Genomic DNA, 17,974 nt, shown 5'->3' on the forward strand with positions numbered 1-17,974 from the left:
ACCCCAAAGAAGCTGGTGACTGAAGTTCTCTGCACTGTTTCATGTCCATGTGGAATGCAGCTGTCAATCTTCCATTTGGTTTCATTGCTATAAGAGATGAATTAATATAAAAGAACAAAAGCAAATAGGCAAGTAGAAAAGAAAATACAGACAAGTTCTAAAACAGTGCCATTTCACATAATTTAAGATCAAAGTAACTCATGAATGAGTGAAGCAGAAAGGAAAGGTTGTATTTATCTGAGACATCTACTCTTCTGTCCCATTTCACTTCTGAGTGCTGATAGGCAATGAATGCCTGGGCTTGAAATTACTTGTAACTAAGCAGAGGAGATCATGAATGACCACAGCAGCCTGTGCAGCAGCATGATATTATAAAATATAGATATATATTAATATAATAATTACATGTATATTAGGAAACTGATACTGATAAAATTTTTTAACAAAATACAGACTGTAATATTACCCATCAGTTTTTATATGTGCTCTTTGGTTTTGATATGAAGCTCTATGAAGTTTTATCACATATATAGGTTCTTGTACCACCACTAAAATCATGACACAGAATTGTTCCATTTCTCTAAAGAAACCCTCTTTGCATACCCTCCCCATCCCTGCAATTCTTTATAACCCCAGTAACTACTGAGGTTATAAAGTAGTATAATCTTTTCATCTCTGTATTTTGTCCTTTTGAGAATATAATCATAATAATCCAATAAGCGTAATCATACACCATGTCACCTCTGAGATTGACTTTTTTTTCATTCAGCATAGCATCCTGAGATCCATCTAGGCTATATTTGTTTAGTCACTAAGTCCTGTCTGATTCTTTTATGACCCCATATACTGTAGCCCACCAGGCTCCTTTGTCTATGGAGTTTCCCAGGCAAAAATACTGGACTGAGTTGCCATTTCCTTCTCCACGGAATCTTCCCAACCCAGGGATAAAACCCAGGTCTTCTGCATTTCAGGCAGATTCTTTACCACTGATTCACCTAGGAAGGCCCATCTAGGCTACTAAATGTATCAGTAGTCTGTTTCTTTTAATCGCTACAGTCACCAACTTATGGTATTGATTTCAGTTTTATTTTTTACTTTCCAGTGGTAAGAAAGCAATACGCATTCAGTAGAAACCATACTTGGAATTTTTAAATTTGATATTTTTCGATCCTAGCAACATGTGGCATATTTTCCAGAATGACTGGACCACTCTGGATGATTCTGGGAAGCAGCAGTGAGCTGAGCTCCTGGCAGCAGTGAGCTGAGCTCCTGGCCAGCCTGAAATTATGAGTGTAAACAACCGACACACTTAGATTCATTCTGTACTCATACAACCATTCTGGTTTTCACTTTCAGTGTGTGTGTGATAAGTTGCTGCTGTCGTGTCCGACTCTTTGTGACACTCTGGACTGTAGCCCAGCAGGCTCCTCTGTCCATGGGATTCTCTAGGCAAGAATACTGGACTGGGCTGCCATGTCCTCCTCCAGGGGATCTTCCCCATCCAGGGATTGAACCTGTGTCTTTTGTGTCTCCCTCATTGGCAGGCAGGTTCTTTACCACTAGCATCACCTGGGAACCTCACTTTCAGTACAGTACTCAATAAATTACATGAGATTTTCAACACTTTTGTATAAAATAGACTTTGTGTTAGATGATTTCTCCCATCTGTAGGCTAATGTAAATGTTGAGCACCTTCAAGGGAGGCTGGGTTAGGCATATTAAATGTATTTTCCACCTATGACATTCTCAACTGAAAATGGTTTATTCAGACACAACTCTATTGAAAGTTGAGAAAAATCTGTAAGTAAGATGTCATTGTACAGAAGATGTATTACAGTTGCATTTACCCAGTGAAAGATGCTTGGCTGATTTCCAGTTTTTGGTGACCACAAATATAGCTACCATGAATATTCAGGTACAGATTTTTGTGTGAATGTTTTTCATTTTTCAAGCATAAATACCCAGGAGTGTGCTTTGCTGAGTTGTAAGGTAAGTGAGTATTTAAGCTTATGCAAAAGTCTTGGACTGTTTTCCAGAATGACTGGACCATTCACCCACCAGCAATGTATGAGTGATCCAATTTCTCTGCATCTTTGCCAGAATTTGGTATTGTCAGTATTTTTAATTTTAGCCTTTATGATAGATGTGAAGTGGTATTTCTTTGTGGCTTCATTTGCACTTCCCTAACTACTAATAACACTGACCATATCTCTATATGCTTATTTCCTTACCACATAGCTCTTTCGTAAAGTGTCTGAATCTTTTGTCCAGGTTTCAACTTTACTGCTTGTTTCTTCCTGCTGAGTTTAGAACGGTTCATTGTATTCTAAATAGTTTTTTGATGAAAATTTATTTTGCAAATATTTCCTGCCATTCTGTGGTTTATCTTTTTCCTTCTCTTAATAGTGTCTTTCACAGAGCAAAAATTTTTACTTTTGATGAAATCTAAGTAATTTATGTTGTATGGACTGTGTTTTTGGTGTTATGTCAAAAATCTTTTTGTCTAACCCTAGGTCATGAAGATATTCTCTTATGTTTTTCCTAAAAGGTTTAATATTACATTTTATAGTTGGATGTATAGTTTGTTTTGAGACTATACACAATCTTTTGTACAAGATGTGATATTTAGGTCAATTTTCAATTATTTCCTAAGAATATACAATCATCCCAACCTCATTTGCTCATAAGACTATGTTGTTACCTCTATTGAACTGTCTTTGCATTTTTCAAAAAATAAGTTTTCCTGTGTGACATTTACACATTTACTCAGTGACATAAACTTGTTAATGATATTCTTTCATTACACTTATAACATTATAGAGCTTGTAGAATGGTTCTCTTTTTTATTACTTATATTTATATTAATAATTTGTCTTTTTTCCCTTGATAATTATACCTAGTAATATATCTATTTTATTGATAATTTTAACAAAATTAAATTTGTATTTCATGGTTATCACTATAGTTTTATTTATATTTCACCAATTGAACATTTTATTATTACATCTTTCATTTTATGTTGGGTTTAATTTGCTTTTCTATCATTTTTTGCTGAGTCCTCATAACAGTTTTTTAACATCTTTCTTTAGTAATATAAGTACTTAAGATAAATTTCCTTCTATGTATTATTTGAGCTCCATCTCATACATCTTTATATAATGTGCTCTCACAATATTTACTTTCAAAATATTTTCTAATAGCCATTGTAATTGTTTCTTTAACCTAGAGTTATTTTAAAGTTAGTGCATATAATCCAAATATTTTGGAGTTTCTAGAGACATCTCTTTGCACTTGATTTTCTATATCATTTCCATCTTGGTCAAATAATAAATTCTGTATAATTTCAGTTTTATTAAATATATTAAGACTTGTTATGCATGCACTGATGTGTGTGTGTTTGTTTGTATGTGTTTCATCTACACAGCAAAGTGTGGCTGGAGCCTCCGCTGCAGGTTTGAGTTCAGGCTGCAGGTGCCTGGGGAGCACTGTGTTGCACAGCACAGAAGTAAGTGCCTGAGTCTGTGGTCTGTGAAGAGGAAATGTGCAGTGAGCTGTGGCGTTCTTTAGGGACTGTGGTGGCCATTAATCTTCCATCCTGCTTTGTCCCTGAAGGAATGTAAAACAGCTGTATGAGGTGGCCCCCAGAGTTCTGAAGATACCAAATCACACTCTGTGAGGAAGTGGAAAAATTACACTGAAGCGTGTAGCTGGCTCCCTCCTGGAGACTCAGGGCTGGGGGACTCTGCTCCACATCCACCCCTTGCACACCTGATGAGGAAAAAGAAACAGTCACTGGTGAGGGTCACTGTAACTCCTAGTAAACCCTGAAAGTGCTCTCCCCATCCCCATAGATGATGAGAAGGATAAAAAGTCTGCAGGACTTGTCAGCTCCTCTCCCTCCCCCAACAATAGAGCAGCGCCTCATTCCTTCAGATCCCATGTGGGTCAGCCCCAACTCACAGCAAACCTGGGCAAACAAAAGCCCCAGCACAGTGCCTGCTAGCCTCTTCATGATGCTTCCTCTTCTTGTTGGGACATTTTCACTGCAAGACGCTTAACTAAACGCTGAGGGACTGAGTGTCATAAGTTTGTTCCTGCTCCTGCAGCCAATCAGCTCACCCAACAAATCCTGCTCAGGTGACACTGACCAGATGCCCCACCCTCCCGCCGCAGCCAACTCAGAATGTGCTGCCAGGGGTAGAGTGAGAGAAGGAAACGGAAAGATCATTATTTTATGACTTAAGGGATACTTTCTGAGAACATACCAGAGAACACAGACTCTGGTTTGGAATTTGGGTGAATTTTAGGGAAAAGAAAGCAAAAATTAACTGTATAGCCCCGTCTTCCTCTCACATGGTATGGATGCAGTAGATTCTTCCATAATGAAATGCTTTTTCCCCAGAAGTGCTGAGGATCCAGCTATTGCTTCTCTTATGCTCTCATTTGTGGTTCTAAAGGGTGCTCATGAATCAGCACAGTATCAGGAGTTGCTCCTATTGGCTGGAATACTTTGCTGTATTAAACAGTATTTTTAAATTTATTTTTTAATTAATTTATTTTTAATTGGAGGATAATTACTTTACAATGTTGTGTTGGCTTCTGCCATACAATGATGTGAATCAGCCAGAAGTATACATACATCCCCTCCCTTTGAACCTTCCCCCTATTCCTCTAAGTTGTCACAGAGCACCGTGTTGAGCTCTCTGCATCATACAGCAACTTCCCACTAGCTATCTCTTTTGCATATGGTAATGTATATGTTTCAATGCTATTCTCAATTCATCCCACCCTCTGCTTCCCCTACTGTGTCCAAAGTCTGTTCTCTATGTCTGCATCTCTATGTTTGTCCTTCAAATAGGGTCCATCAACAGATGAATGGATAAAGAAGTTGTGGTACCTATATACATGTGGTACCTATATACATGTGGTATCTATATACAATGGAATATTACTCAGCCATAAAAAAACACACTTGAGACAGTTCTAGTGAGGTGGATGAAACTAGAGCCTGTTAAACAACGTGAAGCAAGTCAGAAAGAAAAAAAAACAAATATCGCATATTAATGCATATATATGGATTCTGTAAAAATGGTACTGATTACTTTAAAAGTTATATATACTTATTTTAGACTAGGGCTGCATAAAGAGCAATATTAGTTATCTTAACCACTAGCTGGACATTGAAAATTAAATTTTAATAGTTTTATTTTTATTAAAGCATCTATAATTTTAATTTTAAAATAAATTATTTTAAATAAAATTTCTATTGTAAATACATTTTTTAAAGTGTTGATTACTAGTTTTGTATTCTGCTTGTTAATTTTAGAAAGCTATTTTAGAGAAAAATAAATATTTTTGAAACCATATGAAGATAATTTTAGTTTGTGCTCTTATCTCAGACTCTGTAAATAATATCGATTCTCTGTCAGTAGATTTGGGGGTAAAAGGGATGGAAGAGGAGGATTTGTATATTTTCACTGCAGTGAAAGTGAAGTGATCTGCAGGCACTAACATTCAGATGGACAGTTCAAGGATGCTTCAGTAGCAGCAACACGTAAGCCTAGTTGCTCCAAGGCATGTGGGATCTTAGTTCTCCAATCAGGGATTGAATCTGCATTGGCAGGCAGATTCTTTACCACTGAGCCACCAGGGTAAGCCCCACATGCTGCTTGCATGCCTGCATGCTAAGTTGCTTCAGTCATGTCCAACTCTTTGCAACTCTAAGGTCTGTAATCTGCCAGGCTCTTGTGTCCATGGGATGACCCAGTCAAGAATATTGGAGTGGGTTGTTGTGTCCTCCTCCAGGGGATCTTCCCAAACCTGGAATCGAACCCTTGTCTCTCTCCTGCAGCTTCTGCAGCAGGCAGATTCTTTACTGTTGAGCCAAAGGGGAAGTCCCATGTGCTGCTTAAGGAATATCAAAAATGATGAAAACTCTTTATAAAAGCAGGGTTTCCAGACTTGCCTAGAAAGTGAAAAATTATTATTCACTTAATTTTTGTTTCTTTCAAAAAACTTCTTCATGGGAAATATGAAAGTTCTAGACTAGCAACAATAACATTTCAGATTTTTCTCAGAGAAAGAGTAGTTTGTTTCTGATAAGTGGAACAACTGTAACACATCAGAGTCTAGACTTGGCCTTGGATCCAAATGAAAGAAGCCTTTGGTACAAGAATTATTTGTATGTTTCCCACTTCTTATGTTGGGACTAGCACACTGAAACCAACATTGTATTGACATGAGGAGGAGCCATAACAAATTATTAACACCTCGTTACTTTATTGCTATGCTAAAATTATGATTCTGACATTCCTCAAAATTCTTCTCAGCTACCTCAATAAACTAGGTGCTTATTCCTTGTCCTTTTCTTCTTTTCTTTATCCATCTTCTTCCCTTCTCCTTCCCTTCATTTTCCTCATCTCTTACTGCTCTCTGACTCTCCTTCTAGATGACTCTAGATTTGCTCTCATGACTGCTCCCCCACTGTGTCCCCCCTTCTTCCTACCAGAGATACTGCACAGGTGCAGCCCCGTCTGTCCCAGTGTGCCTCTCTCAGGATGCAGTAGTACACAGCGGTGTCTCTCAGGGTGACCTGGGGCAGGACCAAGGTGCTGGACTTTCTGTCTGAAGCTATGGTCAGAGAGGCCATGCTGCTGTTCACTGTGCCTCGTAAGCCATGAATGACATACTGTGGACTCTGATTGTGATTTTGCTGATACCAATGTATATATTCATCTCCACGAATTGTAGAGTGGTTACAAGGCAGGTTTACATTTTCTCCTTCAGCACAATCCATGGAGTTGGGCTGTGTGGTCTTAGCATCAACCACAGTCCCTAAAGGGTCAAGAAAATAAAATTAGCCCCTGACCACAAATCAGTGTAATTCTGTGGATCAAGCCTATAACATTCCCATAACTGTCTGAACCTACCCCCTATTCCAGTGTTTTTATCTATGTCTTGCAAAATATCATTGGTGTTTATTATATAGAGTTCAGAGACACATGGCAAGAATCTGAGTCTCTATTCTATAGCCTTTATCTCATGGGTCCTTTGCTCACTAAACCCAGGGATTTCTTACAAACTTGTTACTGCTAAGTGCTCTTCTGGGACCATGGCTATGATTTAACCTGTCATGTAGAAGTTTGTGCTCCCTAGCAAATGCATAGATCAGTTCTCATTTCCATTGTTATAATGCTAAATAGAGCACAGGGAGAGTAGAGAGCAAATAACACTTCACGGCCCTTTGACCTCAAGTCATCCCTTGTAGACACAGAACACTTACCCAAGGTCAGAAACACGGTTACTACAGTCACCAGCCTCATACTTCAAGGAGAAACCAGGACCATGGGCTCAGAGCTCAGACTTGTGACTGCTCCTAGGCTTGTTTTACAAAACAGAAAGAACTACAACTGGTAGAGACTTAGAACCAGAGCAGGTATCAGTGTGTTGTTGCCAGGATCTGTTAGCCAATGATCAAGCAGTTCTTTGTCTAGCTCTTCCTCCCCTGTTTTAGTCGTGTCCTCCAAAGAAGGAGAGACATCCCCAACTCACATGGTGTCTGCTGCCATACTCTGTGAAGTTTAAAGTCTGGCTCTGTAAAAGGAACAATGACTTTTACAATGACTTTTACCAATCACAATGATCCATCTATCCAGAGCCATTGTTCTATCATTTGGTTCCTTAAAGACATTATGAAGCTTATGGAAAACATTAATTAATACCAGAAAACTGTACTGAGCTCTGTGTTGTAAGGAGATGAAAATTTCCACCCACATTCCAGAAAATGTATGTGAAACTCCAAAGCAGTCAGTGATGATCTATGGAGGACAGAAAATATGAATAATGTTGAGACGAAAGCTATACAACCTGGAGTTCTGGGCTCCTGTAAAGGTCTTTGGAATCACGTGTCTACCACCATCTAGGTAAACATTTCTCAATGCATCTGTTCTTGATATAGTAACTGATGACTCAGATGGTGCTCACCTCATTCTTCTTGAAAAGTGATCTTTAATCCTCACGTTCTCTATGCCCTTGCTTGTAGGTGCTGTGCACCAAGGATGCTAAAGCAGAGAGAAAAGACAGGAAGGAATGCAAACAAGTAGGAATGGAATGTAAGGTGGATGTAAGTGATAGAAAAAGTCAAAGGAAGGGATAAAAGCATAAGAATAGGGAAGGGAAAAGATAATCAGAGGAGGGAAACAGAGAAAGTAGTGTTCAGGAAGGTACATGGAAAGGGCTTAGGCTGTTGGGCTAAGATATCCAAAATCCTTGACCACAGACACTCAGCCCGGGGATTATAAAGTACAAGTTGTCAAAAGAGAATAACATCTTCCCAATGTTGGGATGTTGGGACCATAGTAAAGTCTCTGTCAGGGAAGATCACTCATTCCAACTCCACTGACCACAGAGGGTGGTTCCATCTGAATCCTTCCTTCATCACCTATCTACTCTCATCAACTCAAAAACAGCCTCAGTTCTCCATTCTAGTCTCTGCAAATGGCAAGATAGGTGGTCTATAAACCCAATAACCATCTCCTCCCTCAAAATTGTACTGTGTGTAATATATTGCGTGTCACCCGTTATGTAAAGGAACAGTATGGGTGGTGGAAAAGTTATGCTCAAACATGGATAGCAGATATTTTTTGTATGCAATACAGGCAATATACTAAAACACTGAAAGGTGTGTTGGAATAAATACCTTTTCAAATAAAAACATGCAAAGCTGTAGCTTTTAAATGTAGAGACAGCCTGCTCAGAAATATCTAAATTGATGGTGGGGAAACATCAGAACCTGATATCACGAAATTCACTGAATGAGAGATGCAGCCTTTAGAGGGAATGGCTTCTGTTGGGACTGTGGATGGAATCTACCAGAACATTTTGATCTTATTCTTCCTTACTTTTGGATTTCTATTTCCTTTTTTCTTTCTTTCTTTTCTTTTTTTTTTTTCCTGGAACTATTTCAGAAATAAAAGTGACTTTGTAGTTCAGCATAAAGGTATTCTAACTACAGGGCAATTCGTTCTTTTTAACATGAAAATGAATATTTAAACATTCAAAAAAGAGAGAGAGAATGGAAGTATATCATTTTTCCTTTTTCTTTGTCACATCAATAGAAAACACTTTTCCCTTTCCTTCTCCCAGAAAGGACAGCTGTTTTCAGTTGAAGCAGCCCCCTCCAGTGACTGAGTAAATGAACTGCAGAACTAAACCCAGGCCAAAAGTCCACAAGTATGGCTCAGTGGTAAAGAGTCTGCCTGCCAATGGAGAAGATGCAGGAGATGCAGGTTTAGCCTCTGAGTTGGGAAGATCCCCTGGAGGAGGAAGTGGCAATGCACTCCAGTATTCTTGTCTGAAGAATGCTATGGAAAGAGGAGCCAGAGTCTACAACAGTTCATGGGGTCTCAAAAAGTTGGACACAACTGAGCACTATAGTACTACTATATAATCTCTTAAATGGGGGCTTCCCAGATGGCAGCAGTAAGAATCTGCCTGCCGGTGTAGGAGATGCAGGAGACATGGGTTCGATCCCGGGAGCAGGAAGATACCCTGTAGAAGGAAATGACAACCCACTCCAGTATCCTTATAGACTGTAGACCACCAGGCTCCTCTGCCTATGGGATTTCCCAAACTCGAACACTTCTGAGCATGCAACCTTTTGGAAAGCTCAATTTTTATTTTATTTTATTTTATTTTTTAACTTTACAATATTGTATTGGTTTTGCCATATATCAAAATGAATCCACCACAGGTATACATGTGTTCCCCATCCTGAACCCTCCTCCCACCTCCCTCTCCATACCGTCCCTCTGGGTCATTCCAGTGCACCAGCCCCAAGCAGCCAGTATCGTGCATCGAACCTGGACTGGTGACTCATTTCATATATGATATTATACATGTTTCAATGCCATTCTCCCAAATCATCCCTCTCCGTCTCCCACAGAGTCCAAAAGACTGTTCTATACATCAGTGTCTCTTTTGCTGTCTTGTATACAGGGTTATTGTTACCATTTTTCTAAATTCCATATATATGCGTTAGTATACTGTATTGGTGTTTTTCTTTCTGGCTTACTTCACTCTGTATAATAGGCTCCAGTTTCATCCACCTCATTAGAACTGATTCAAATGTATTCTTTTTAATGGCTAAGGAATACTCCATTGTGTATATGTACCACTGCTTTCTTATCCATTCATCTGCTGATGGACATCTAGCCATGTCCTGGCTATTATAAACAGTGCTGCGATGAACATTGGGGTATACATGTCTCTTTCCCTTCTGGTTTCCTCAGTGTGTATGCCCAGCAGTGGGATTGCTGGATCATAAGGCAGTTCTATTTCCAGTTTTTTAAGGAATCTCCACACTGTTCTCCATAGTGGCTGTACTAGTTTGCATTCCCACCAACAGTGTAAGAGGGTTCCCTTTTCTCCACTCTCTCTCCAGCATTTATTGCTTGTAGACTTTTGGATCGCAGCCATTCTGACTGGCGTGAAATGGTACCTCATAGTGGTCTTGATTTGCATTTCTCTGATAATGAGTGATGTTGAGCATCTTTTCATGTGTTTGTTAGCCATCTGTATGTCTTCTTTGGAGAAATGTCTATTTAGTTCTTTGGCCCATTTTTTGACTGGGTCATTTATTTTTCTGGAATTGAACTGTAGGAGTTGCTTGTATATTTTTGAGATTTGTTGTTTGTCAGTTGCTTAATTTGCTATTATTTTCTCATACACCATGACCAAATGGGCTTTATCCCAGGGATGCAAGGATTCTTCAATATCCACAAATCAATCAATGTAATACACCACATTAACAAATTGAAAAATAAAAACCATATGATTATCTCAATACATGAAGAGAAAGCCTTTGACAAAATTCAACATCCATTTATGATAAAAACTCTCCAGAAAACAGGAATAGAAGGAACATACCTCAACATAATAAAAGCTGTGTATGACAAACCCACAGCAAACATTATCCTCAATGGTGACAAATGGAAAGCATTTCCTCTAAAGTCAGGAACAAGACAAGGGTGCCCACTTTCACCATTACTATTCAACATAGTTTTGGAAGTTTTGGCCACAGCAATCAGAGCAGAAAAAGAAATACAAGGAATCCAAATTGGAAAAGAAGTAAAACTCTCACTGTTTGCAGATAACATGATCCTCTACATAGAAAACCCTAAAGATTCCACCAGAAAATTACTAGAACTAATCAATGAATATAGTAAAGCTGCAGGATATAAAATCAACACACAGAAATCCCTTGAATTCCTATACAGTAATAATGAGAAAATAGAAAGAGAAATTAAGGAAACAATTCCATTCACCATTGCAATGAAAAGAATAAAATACTTAGGAATATATCTACCTAAAGAAACTAAAGACCTATATATAGAAAACTATAAAACACTGGTGAAAGAAATCAAAGAGGACACTAATAGATGGAGAAATATACCATGTTCATGGATTGGGAGAATCAATATAGTGAAAATGAGTATACTACCCAAAGCAATTTATAGATTCAATGCAATCCCTATCAAGCTACTAACGGTATTCTTCACAGAGCTAGAACAAATAATTTCACAATTTGTATGGAAATACAAAAAACCTCGAATAGCCAAAGCAATCTTGAGAAAGAAGAATGGAACTGGAGGAATCAAGCTGCCTGACTTCAGGTTCTACTACAAAGCCACAGTCATCAAGACAGTATAGTACTGCCAGAAAGACAGAAATATAGATCAATGGAACAAAATAGAAAGCCCAGAGATAAATCCATGCACATATGGACACCCTATCTTTGACAAAGGAGGCAAGAATATACAATGGATTAAAGACAATCTGTTTAACAAGTGGTGCTGGGAAAACTGGTCAACCACTTGTAAAAGAATGAAACTAGAGCACTTTCTAACACAAAAATAAACTCAAAATGGATTAAAGATCTAAACGTAAGACCAGAAACTATAAAACTGCTAGAGGAGAACATAGGCAAAACACTCTCCGATATACATCACAGCAGGATCCTCTGTGACCCACCTCCCAGAATATTGGAAATAAAAGCAAAAATAAACAAACGGGACCTAATTAAACTTAAAAGCTTCTGCACAACAAAGGAAATTATAAGCAAGGTGAAAAGACAGGCTTCAGAATGGAAAGCTCAAATTTGAAGGTAAAAGAAGTAACCTAATTGTTCATTGACAGAGGAGTGTATAAAGAAGATGTGGTGTATATCTACAATGAAATATTGCCCAGCCATTAAAAGGAATGAAATAATGCCATCTGTAGCAACATGGATGGACCTAGAGAGTTTCATACTGAGTGAAGTAAGTCAGACAGAGAAGGAGAAATATCATATGGCATCCCTTATATGTGAAATCTAAAAAGAAATGATACAAATGAACTTACTTACAAAATAGAATGAGACTCACAGACTTAGAAAACAAACTTATGGTTGTCATAAGGAGAAAAGGATAGTTAGGGAATTTGGGATGGTCGTGTATACACTGCTATATTTCAAACGGATTACCAACAAGGACCTATTGTAGTACATGGAACTCTGCTCAACATTATGTGGATGGGAGGGGAACTGGGGGAGAATGGATACATGTACATGCATGCCTGAGCCCCTCACTGTTCACTGGAAACTATCACAACATTGTTAATCAGCTATACCTCAGTACAAAACCAAAAGTTCAAAAGAAAAAAAAAATCTAAGTTGTAAAACCTTTGTACTCACCTGTGTTTGCTTAGCCATAAATTATTTTTCATTGTTTTATGTCAGTAAAACCCCTATTATGATTCTTCATTGTTGACATCTCTTTCATTTTTCCATTTGTCTTTAACTTTCCCATATTTAAAGATTACTTCAAAAGTCCACATAATTCAAGCATTTATAAGAGAGGTTGTTACAGTCTGGAAACTCAAGAATGTTTCCTGAGTGAATAGTTGAATCTTTATTCCTGAATTTAGTGAAAGAAAGAAATTGTGCTGAGCCACTATTCTGAAAACAATCTTCCAATTTTATGGAAAGCATGTTAAAAAGACTCTAACAGGATAATAAAGGGTTATAATTATGGGCAAGTTCAACAATAGGGAAAAAACATTCAAAATCTAAGATGGAGGAAAATTATATTTAAGACATGGGAGTAAACATCATGGTAATCAGGCTTCATTCATTTAACAAATATTCATAAGTATTCACTGGGAGCCTGTTCTGTGGCAAATCACACACACACACACACACACACATGTAAGCCAACAAGCACTACTAATGAAAATATAAGAACAAATAAAAATGAATTATTTAAAGTAAGTATGAATGTATTAGTTTAGTGTCTGCCTGGAATGTGGGAGACCCAGGTTCGATCCCTGGGTCAGAAAGATCCCCTGGAGAAGGTAAATGGCAACCTATTCCAGTACTCTTGCCTGGAGAATCCCATGGAGGGAGGAGCCTGGTAGGCTATAGTCCATGCGGTCGCAAAGAGTCACACAGGCCTGAGCGACTTCATTTTCACTTTCATTATATTAGCAAAAAGTAGAACAAAAGCAATTACTAGTACATTTTTTTTGTTTGTTAGGTTCTTTGCCTTTGTTCTTAGAAGATGGTAAAAACCACTACCAAGCGTCTTTTAAACAATACTGAAAAACAAAAAATACTCTGCATGACCATGAGGAATCTAAAAATGTTTTCTTGCCTATTGGCTTTTTTCAGAATTCTTAATTTTATAGGATTATATCTCTAAGGCCATATGAGGTGAAGTTATCTTCCTTTGCTTGATGAAAACTAAAATAATGTCCATAACTTACTTTCAGAAAATCCAGATGACTTGACAAAAGGTTAATACCTCTGTATAATGAATACTTTCAACAGTCCAGAAATGGAAGAGAAATTCCTGAATCTAATAAATAATATCAATGAAAATATCAAAAATCAATATTAGTCTCTAAAGGATCACAAACAAGACAGGTAGACTATCACTGCTTCTATTCACTGTCTTCCTGAAGGGCCTGGCAACAAGCCAGGAAAGGCAATAAGATGTATTAAGTCTGAAAAGGGAGAAATAAACCATTTTTATTCATAGGTGCATGTAAAAGATGCAAAGGAGTCAATAAGCAAACTACAGACTTAGAATTAATAGGGGAATTAATACAGTCACTGCTGCTGCTGCTAAGTCGCTTCAGTCGTGTCCGACTCTGTGCGACCCCAAAGACGGCAGCCCACCAGGATCCCCCGTCCCTGGGATTCTCCAGGCAAGAACACTGGAGTGGGTTGCCATTTCCTTCTCCAAAGCATGAAAGTGAAAAGTGAAAGTGAAGTCGCTCAGTCGTGTCCAACTCTTAGCGACCCTATGGACTGCAGCCCACCAGGCTCCTCCATTCATGGGATTTTCCAGGCAAGAGTACTGGAGTGGGGTGCCATTGCCTTCTCCAATACAGTCACTAAACACAAATATAAATTTTATTTCTAGATACTAGTGAAATCATTAGAAAGTGAAATTTAAATTTCATTTATTAAATACATGGGAATTAATTTAACACAAGGTATACAGTTCTCTACCAAAAAAAAAAAAATAGTCAGGATCTGCATAAAATGGAATAACATAATACTCCATATATCAAGATGTAAATCGTCCCAAATGAATCCATAAATTCAACACAAGCCCAATCTAACTACTAGCAATGTTTTTTGGTAGACGTTGAGAAGCTAAGTCTGTAAGTTTGGTGGAAATTCAAAGACCTAAAATAAACCTTGAAAAAGAAGAAAGTTTGAATTGCATTTCCAGATATCAAAATGTATATGAAGCCCCAGTAATTAGGATAGAATGTTCTGTTGGAAAGAGGATAAAATAAAGATGAATAAGCAGGATCAAATCCAAATTAGGTCCATATGTATACATCACCAATTGATTTTCTCCAAAACTGTCTATGCAACTCTATGGGGGAAAAGATGGTCTTTCTGGGATAACAGCTAGTGTCAGTTGCTCAGTCATGTCTGATTCTTTGTGATGCTATGAACTGTAACTAGTCAGTCTCCTCTGTCCATGTGATTCTCCAGGCCAAAATACTGGAGTGGGTTGCCATGCCCTTCTCCAGGGGATCTTCCTGACCCAGGGATTGAACCCAGGTCTCCCACATAGCAAGCAGACTCTTTACCATCTCAGCCACCTGGGAAGCCCCCACCTTGTGCTGCTACCACACAAACACTAGCATGTGCTCTCAGTGATATCTTATTGTGGTTTTAATTGCATTTCTGGCAACTGGCTATTTGCATCTTTTGAAAGTATCTTGACTCCTTCCTCATAACATAAAAAAACTTAACTCTAGATGGATACATGACCTAAATGTGATCAATGAAACTATAAAACTTCTTAAAAATACAGGAGAATTTCTTTATAAGTTTGACAGCTTAGATTCCTTCCAAAGCACACATACAAACTCAATCAGAAAAGGAAAAATATTAAATTTCACTCTTTCAAAATTAAATATATCTGTTCTCAAAACACACCACCTAGAGAATGAAAACACAAATTATAGACTGGGTTAAAATATTTGTGTTATAGTGCATAAGTGCTTTGCAGTTTCTGATCTGTTAAAACATACACATTCCAGTCCAATAAGGTCTGTTTTTAGAGCCTGATTTGGTGTGGATAATGAAGTAGAAAATTTATACTTGTATAATATGAAATTTGGAGAAGGCAATGGCACCCCACTCCAGTACTCTTGCCTGGAAAATCCCATGGATGGAGGAGCCTGGTAGGCTGCAATCCATGGGGTCGCTAAGAGTCGGACACAACTGAGCAACTTCACTTTCACTTTTCACTTTCATGCATTGGAGAAGGAGATGGCAACCCACTCCAGTGTTCTTGCCTGGAGAATCCCAGGGATGGGGGAGCCTGGTGGGCTGCCGTCTATGGGGTCGCACAGAGTCGGACACGACTGACGTGACTTAGCATAGCATATCTGATAAAGGCTTCCCAGGTGGCTCAGTGGGTAAAGAATCTGCCTGAAATGCAGGAGATACAGGAGACGTGGGTTCAATCCCTGGCTTGGGAAGATCCCCTGGAGGAGGGCATGACAACCCACTCCAGTATTCTTGCCTGGAGAATCCCCATGGACACAGAAGCCTGGCAGGCTACTGTCCATAGGGTGGCAAAGAGTAGGATATGACTGAAGTGGACTGAGTGCATATGCATGCACGTATCTGATAAACAACTTGAATACAGAATAACAAACATACCTATGCATTCTAAAATGTTAAAAATAAATAATCTACAACCTAAAAATACATAAGCAAATGATGCAAAGTAGTACTCCTCAAAAGAAATCACCCAAATGACCAATAAGCTTAGGAAAATGTGTTCAACACCATTCAGTTCAGTTCAGTTCAGTTCAGTCTCTGTCATGTCTGACTCTTTGCGACCCCATGAATTACACCATGCCAGGCCTCCCTGTCCATCACCAACTCCCAGAGTTCACTCAAACTCATGTCCATCAAGTCAGTGATGCCATCCAACCATCTCATCCTCTGTTGTCCCCTTCTCCTCCTGCCCCCAATCCCTCCCAGCATCAGGATCTTTTCCAATGAGTCAACTCTTCCCATGAGGTGCCAAAATATTGGAGTTTCAGCTTTAGCATCAGGCCTTCCAATGAACACCCAGGACAGATCTCCTTTAGGATGGACTGGTTGGACCTCCTTGCAGTCAAAGGGACTCTCAAGAGTCTTCTCCAATACCACAGTTCAAAAGCATCAATTCTTCTGCATTCAGCTTTCTTCACAGTCCAACTCTCACATCCATACATGACCACTGGAAAAACCATAGCCTTGTCTAGATGGACCTTTGTTGGCAAAGTAATGTCTCTGCTTTTGAATATGCTATCTAGGTTGGTCATAACTTCCCTTCCAAGGAGTAAGCGTCTTTTAATTTCATGGCTGCAATCACCATCTGCAGTGATTTTGGAGCCCAAAAAACTAAAGTCTGACACTATTTCCACTGTTTCCCCATCTATTTCCCAGGAAGTGATGGGACTAGATGCCATGATCTTCATTTTCTGAATGTTGAGCTTTAAGCCAACTTTTTCCCTCTCCACTTTCACTTTCATCAAGAGGCTTTTTAGTTCCTCTTCACTTTCTGCCATAAGGGTGGTGTCATCTGCATATCTGAGGTTATTGATATTTCTCCCAGTAATCTTGATTCCAGCCCAGCATTTTTCATGATGCACTCTGCATATAAGTTAAATAAGCACGGTGACAATATACAGCCTTGACATACTCCTTTTCCTATTTGGAACCAGTCTGTTGTTCCATGTCCAGTTCTAACTGTTGCTTCCTGACGTGCATATAGGTTTCTCAAGAGGCAGGTCAGATGGTCTGGTATTCCCATCTCTTTCAGAATTTTCCACAGTTTATTGTGATACACACATTCAAAGGCTTTGACATAGTCAATAAAGCAGAAATAGATGTTTTTCTGCAACTCTCTTGCTTTTTCGATGATCCAGCAGATGTCAACACCATTACTCGTCAACAAATGTAAATTAAATCCACCTTGTGCTCCTTCTCTCCTCCCTGAGTCACTCAGTTTTGTCCAACTCTTTGCAGCCCCGTGGACTGTAGTTTGCCAGGCCCCTCTGTTCGTCGAGTTCTCCAGGTAAGAATACTGGAGTTGGTTGTCATTCCCTTCTCCAGAGGATCTTCCAGACCCAGGATCTAACTCAAGTCTCCCACACTGCAGGCAGAACCGTCTCAGCCACCTGGGAAGCCCCCACCTTGTGCTGCTACCACACACACACTAGACTGCACTCTTAGTGATATCTTATTGTGGTTTTAATTGTATTTCTTCAATGATTTATGATGTTGAATATATATTTTATATGCTTATTTGCTATCTGTATAGTTCTGTAGTGAAATAGCTCTTTGCCCATGGTCTAAGTGAAATGTTTTCCCTATTTAAATACTGTTTAGCTTTGAGAGTTATTTATATAT

The 17,974-nt window shown here is 38.8% G+C and overlaps 1 protein-coding gene and 1 gene segment (V, D, J or C); both read right to left on the reverse strand.

Annotated features, from left to right (window-relative positions):
• Positions 1 to 3,409: 3,409 nt before the first annotated feature.
• Positions 3,410 to 4,131, reverse strand: LOC104969760 (T cell receptor alpha variable 22-like). The segment is given in 2 exon segments: positions 3,410 to 3,768; positions 3,961 to 4,131. Coding segments are annotated over 2 exon segments (360 nt in total).
• A 2,335-nt stretch (positions 4,132 to 6,466) lies between these two features.
• On the reverse strand, positions 6,467 to 7,576 carry LOC100297248 (T cell receptor alpha variable 26-1). The gene is made up of 2 exons (XM_010809070.4): positions 7,283 to 7,576; positions 6,467 to 6,834 (listed from the first exon to the last, which is right to left on the reverse strand). Exons 1-2 carry the CDS (start codon positions 7,320 to 7,322, stop codon positions 6,467 to 6,469), a joined length of 408 nt encoding a protein of 135 aa, XP_010807372.1. The 5' UTR covers positions 7,323 to 7,576.
• Positions 7,577 to 17,974: the final 10,398 nt, after the last annotated feature.

This window comes from Bos taurus, unplaced genomic scaffold (assembly GCF_002263795.3).
Source record: "Bos taurus isolate L1 Dominette 01449 registration number 42190680 breed Hereford unplaced genomic scaffold, ARS-UCD2.0 Leftover_ScbfJmS_2217, whole genome shotgun sequence".
NCBI classification, from domain to species: Eukaryota; Metazoa; Chordata; class Mammalia; order Artiodactyla; family Bovidae; genus Bos; species Bos taurus.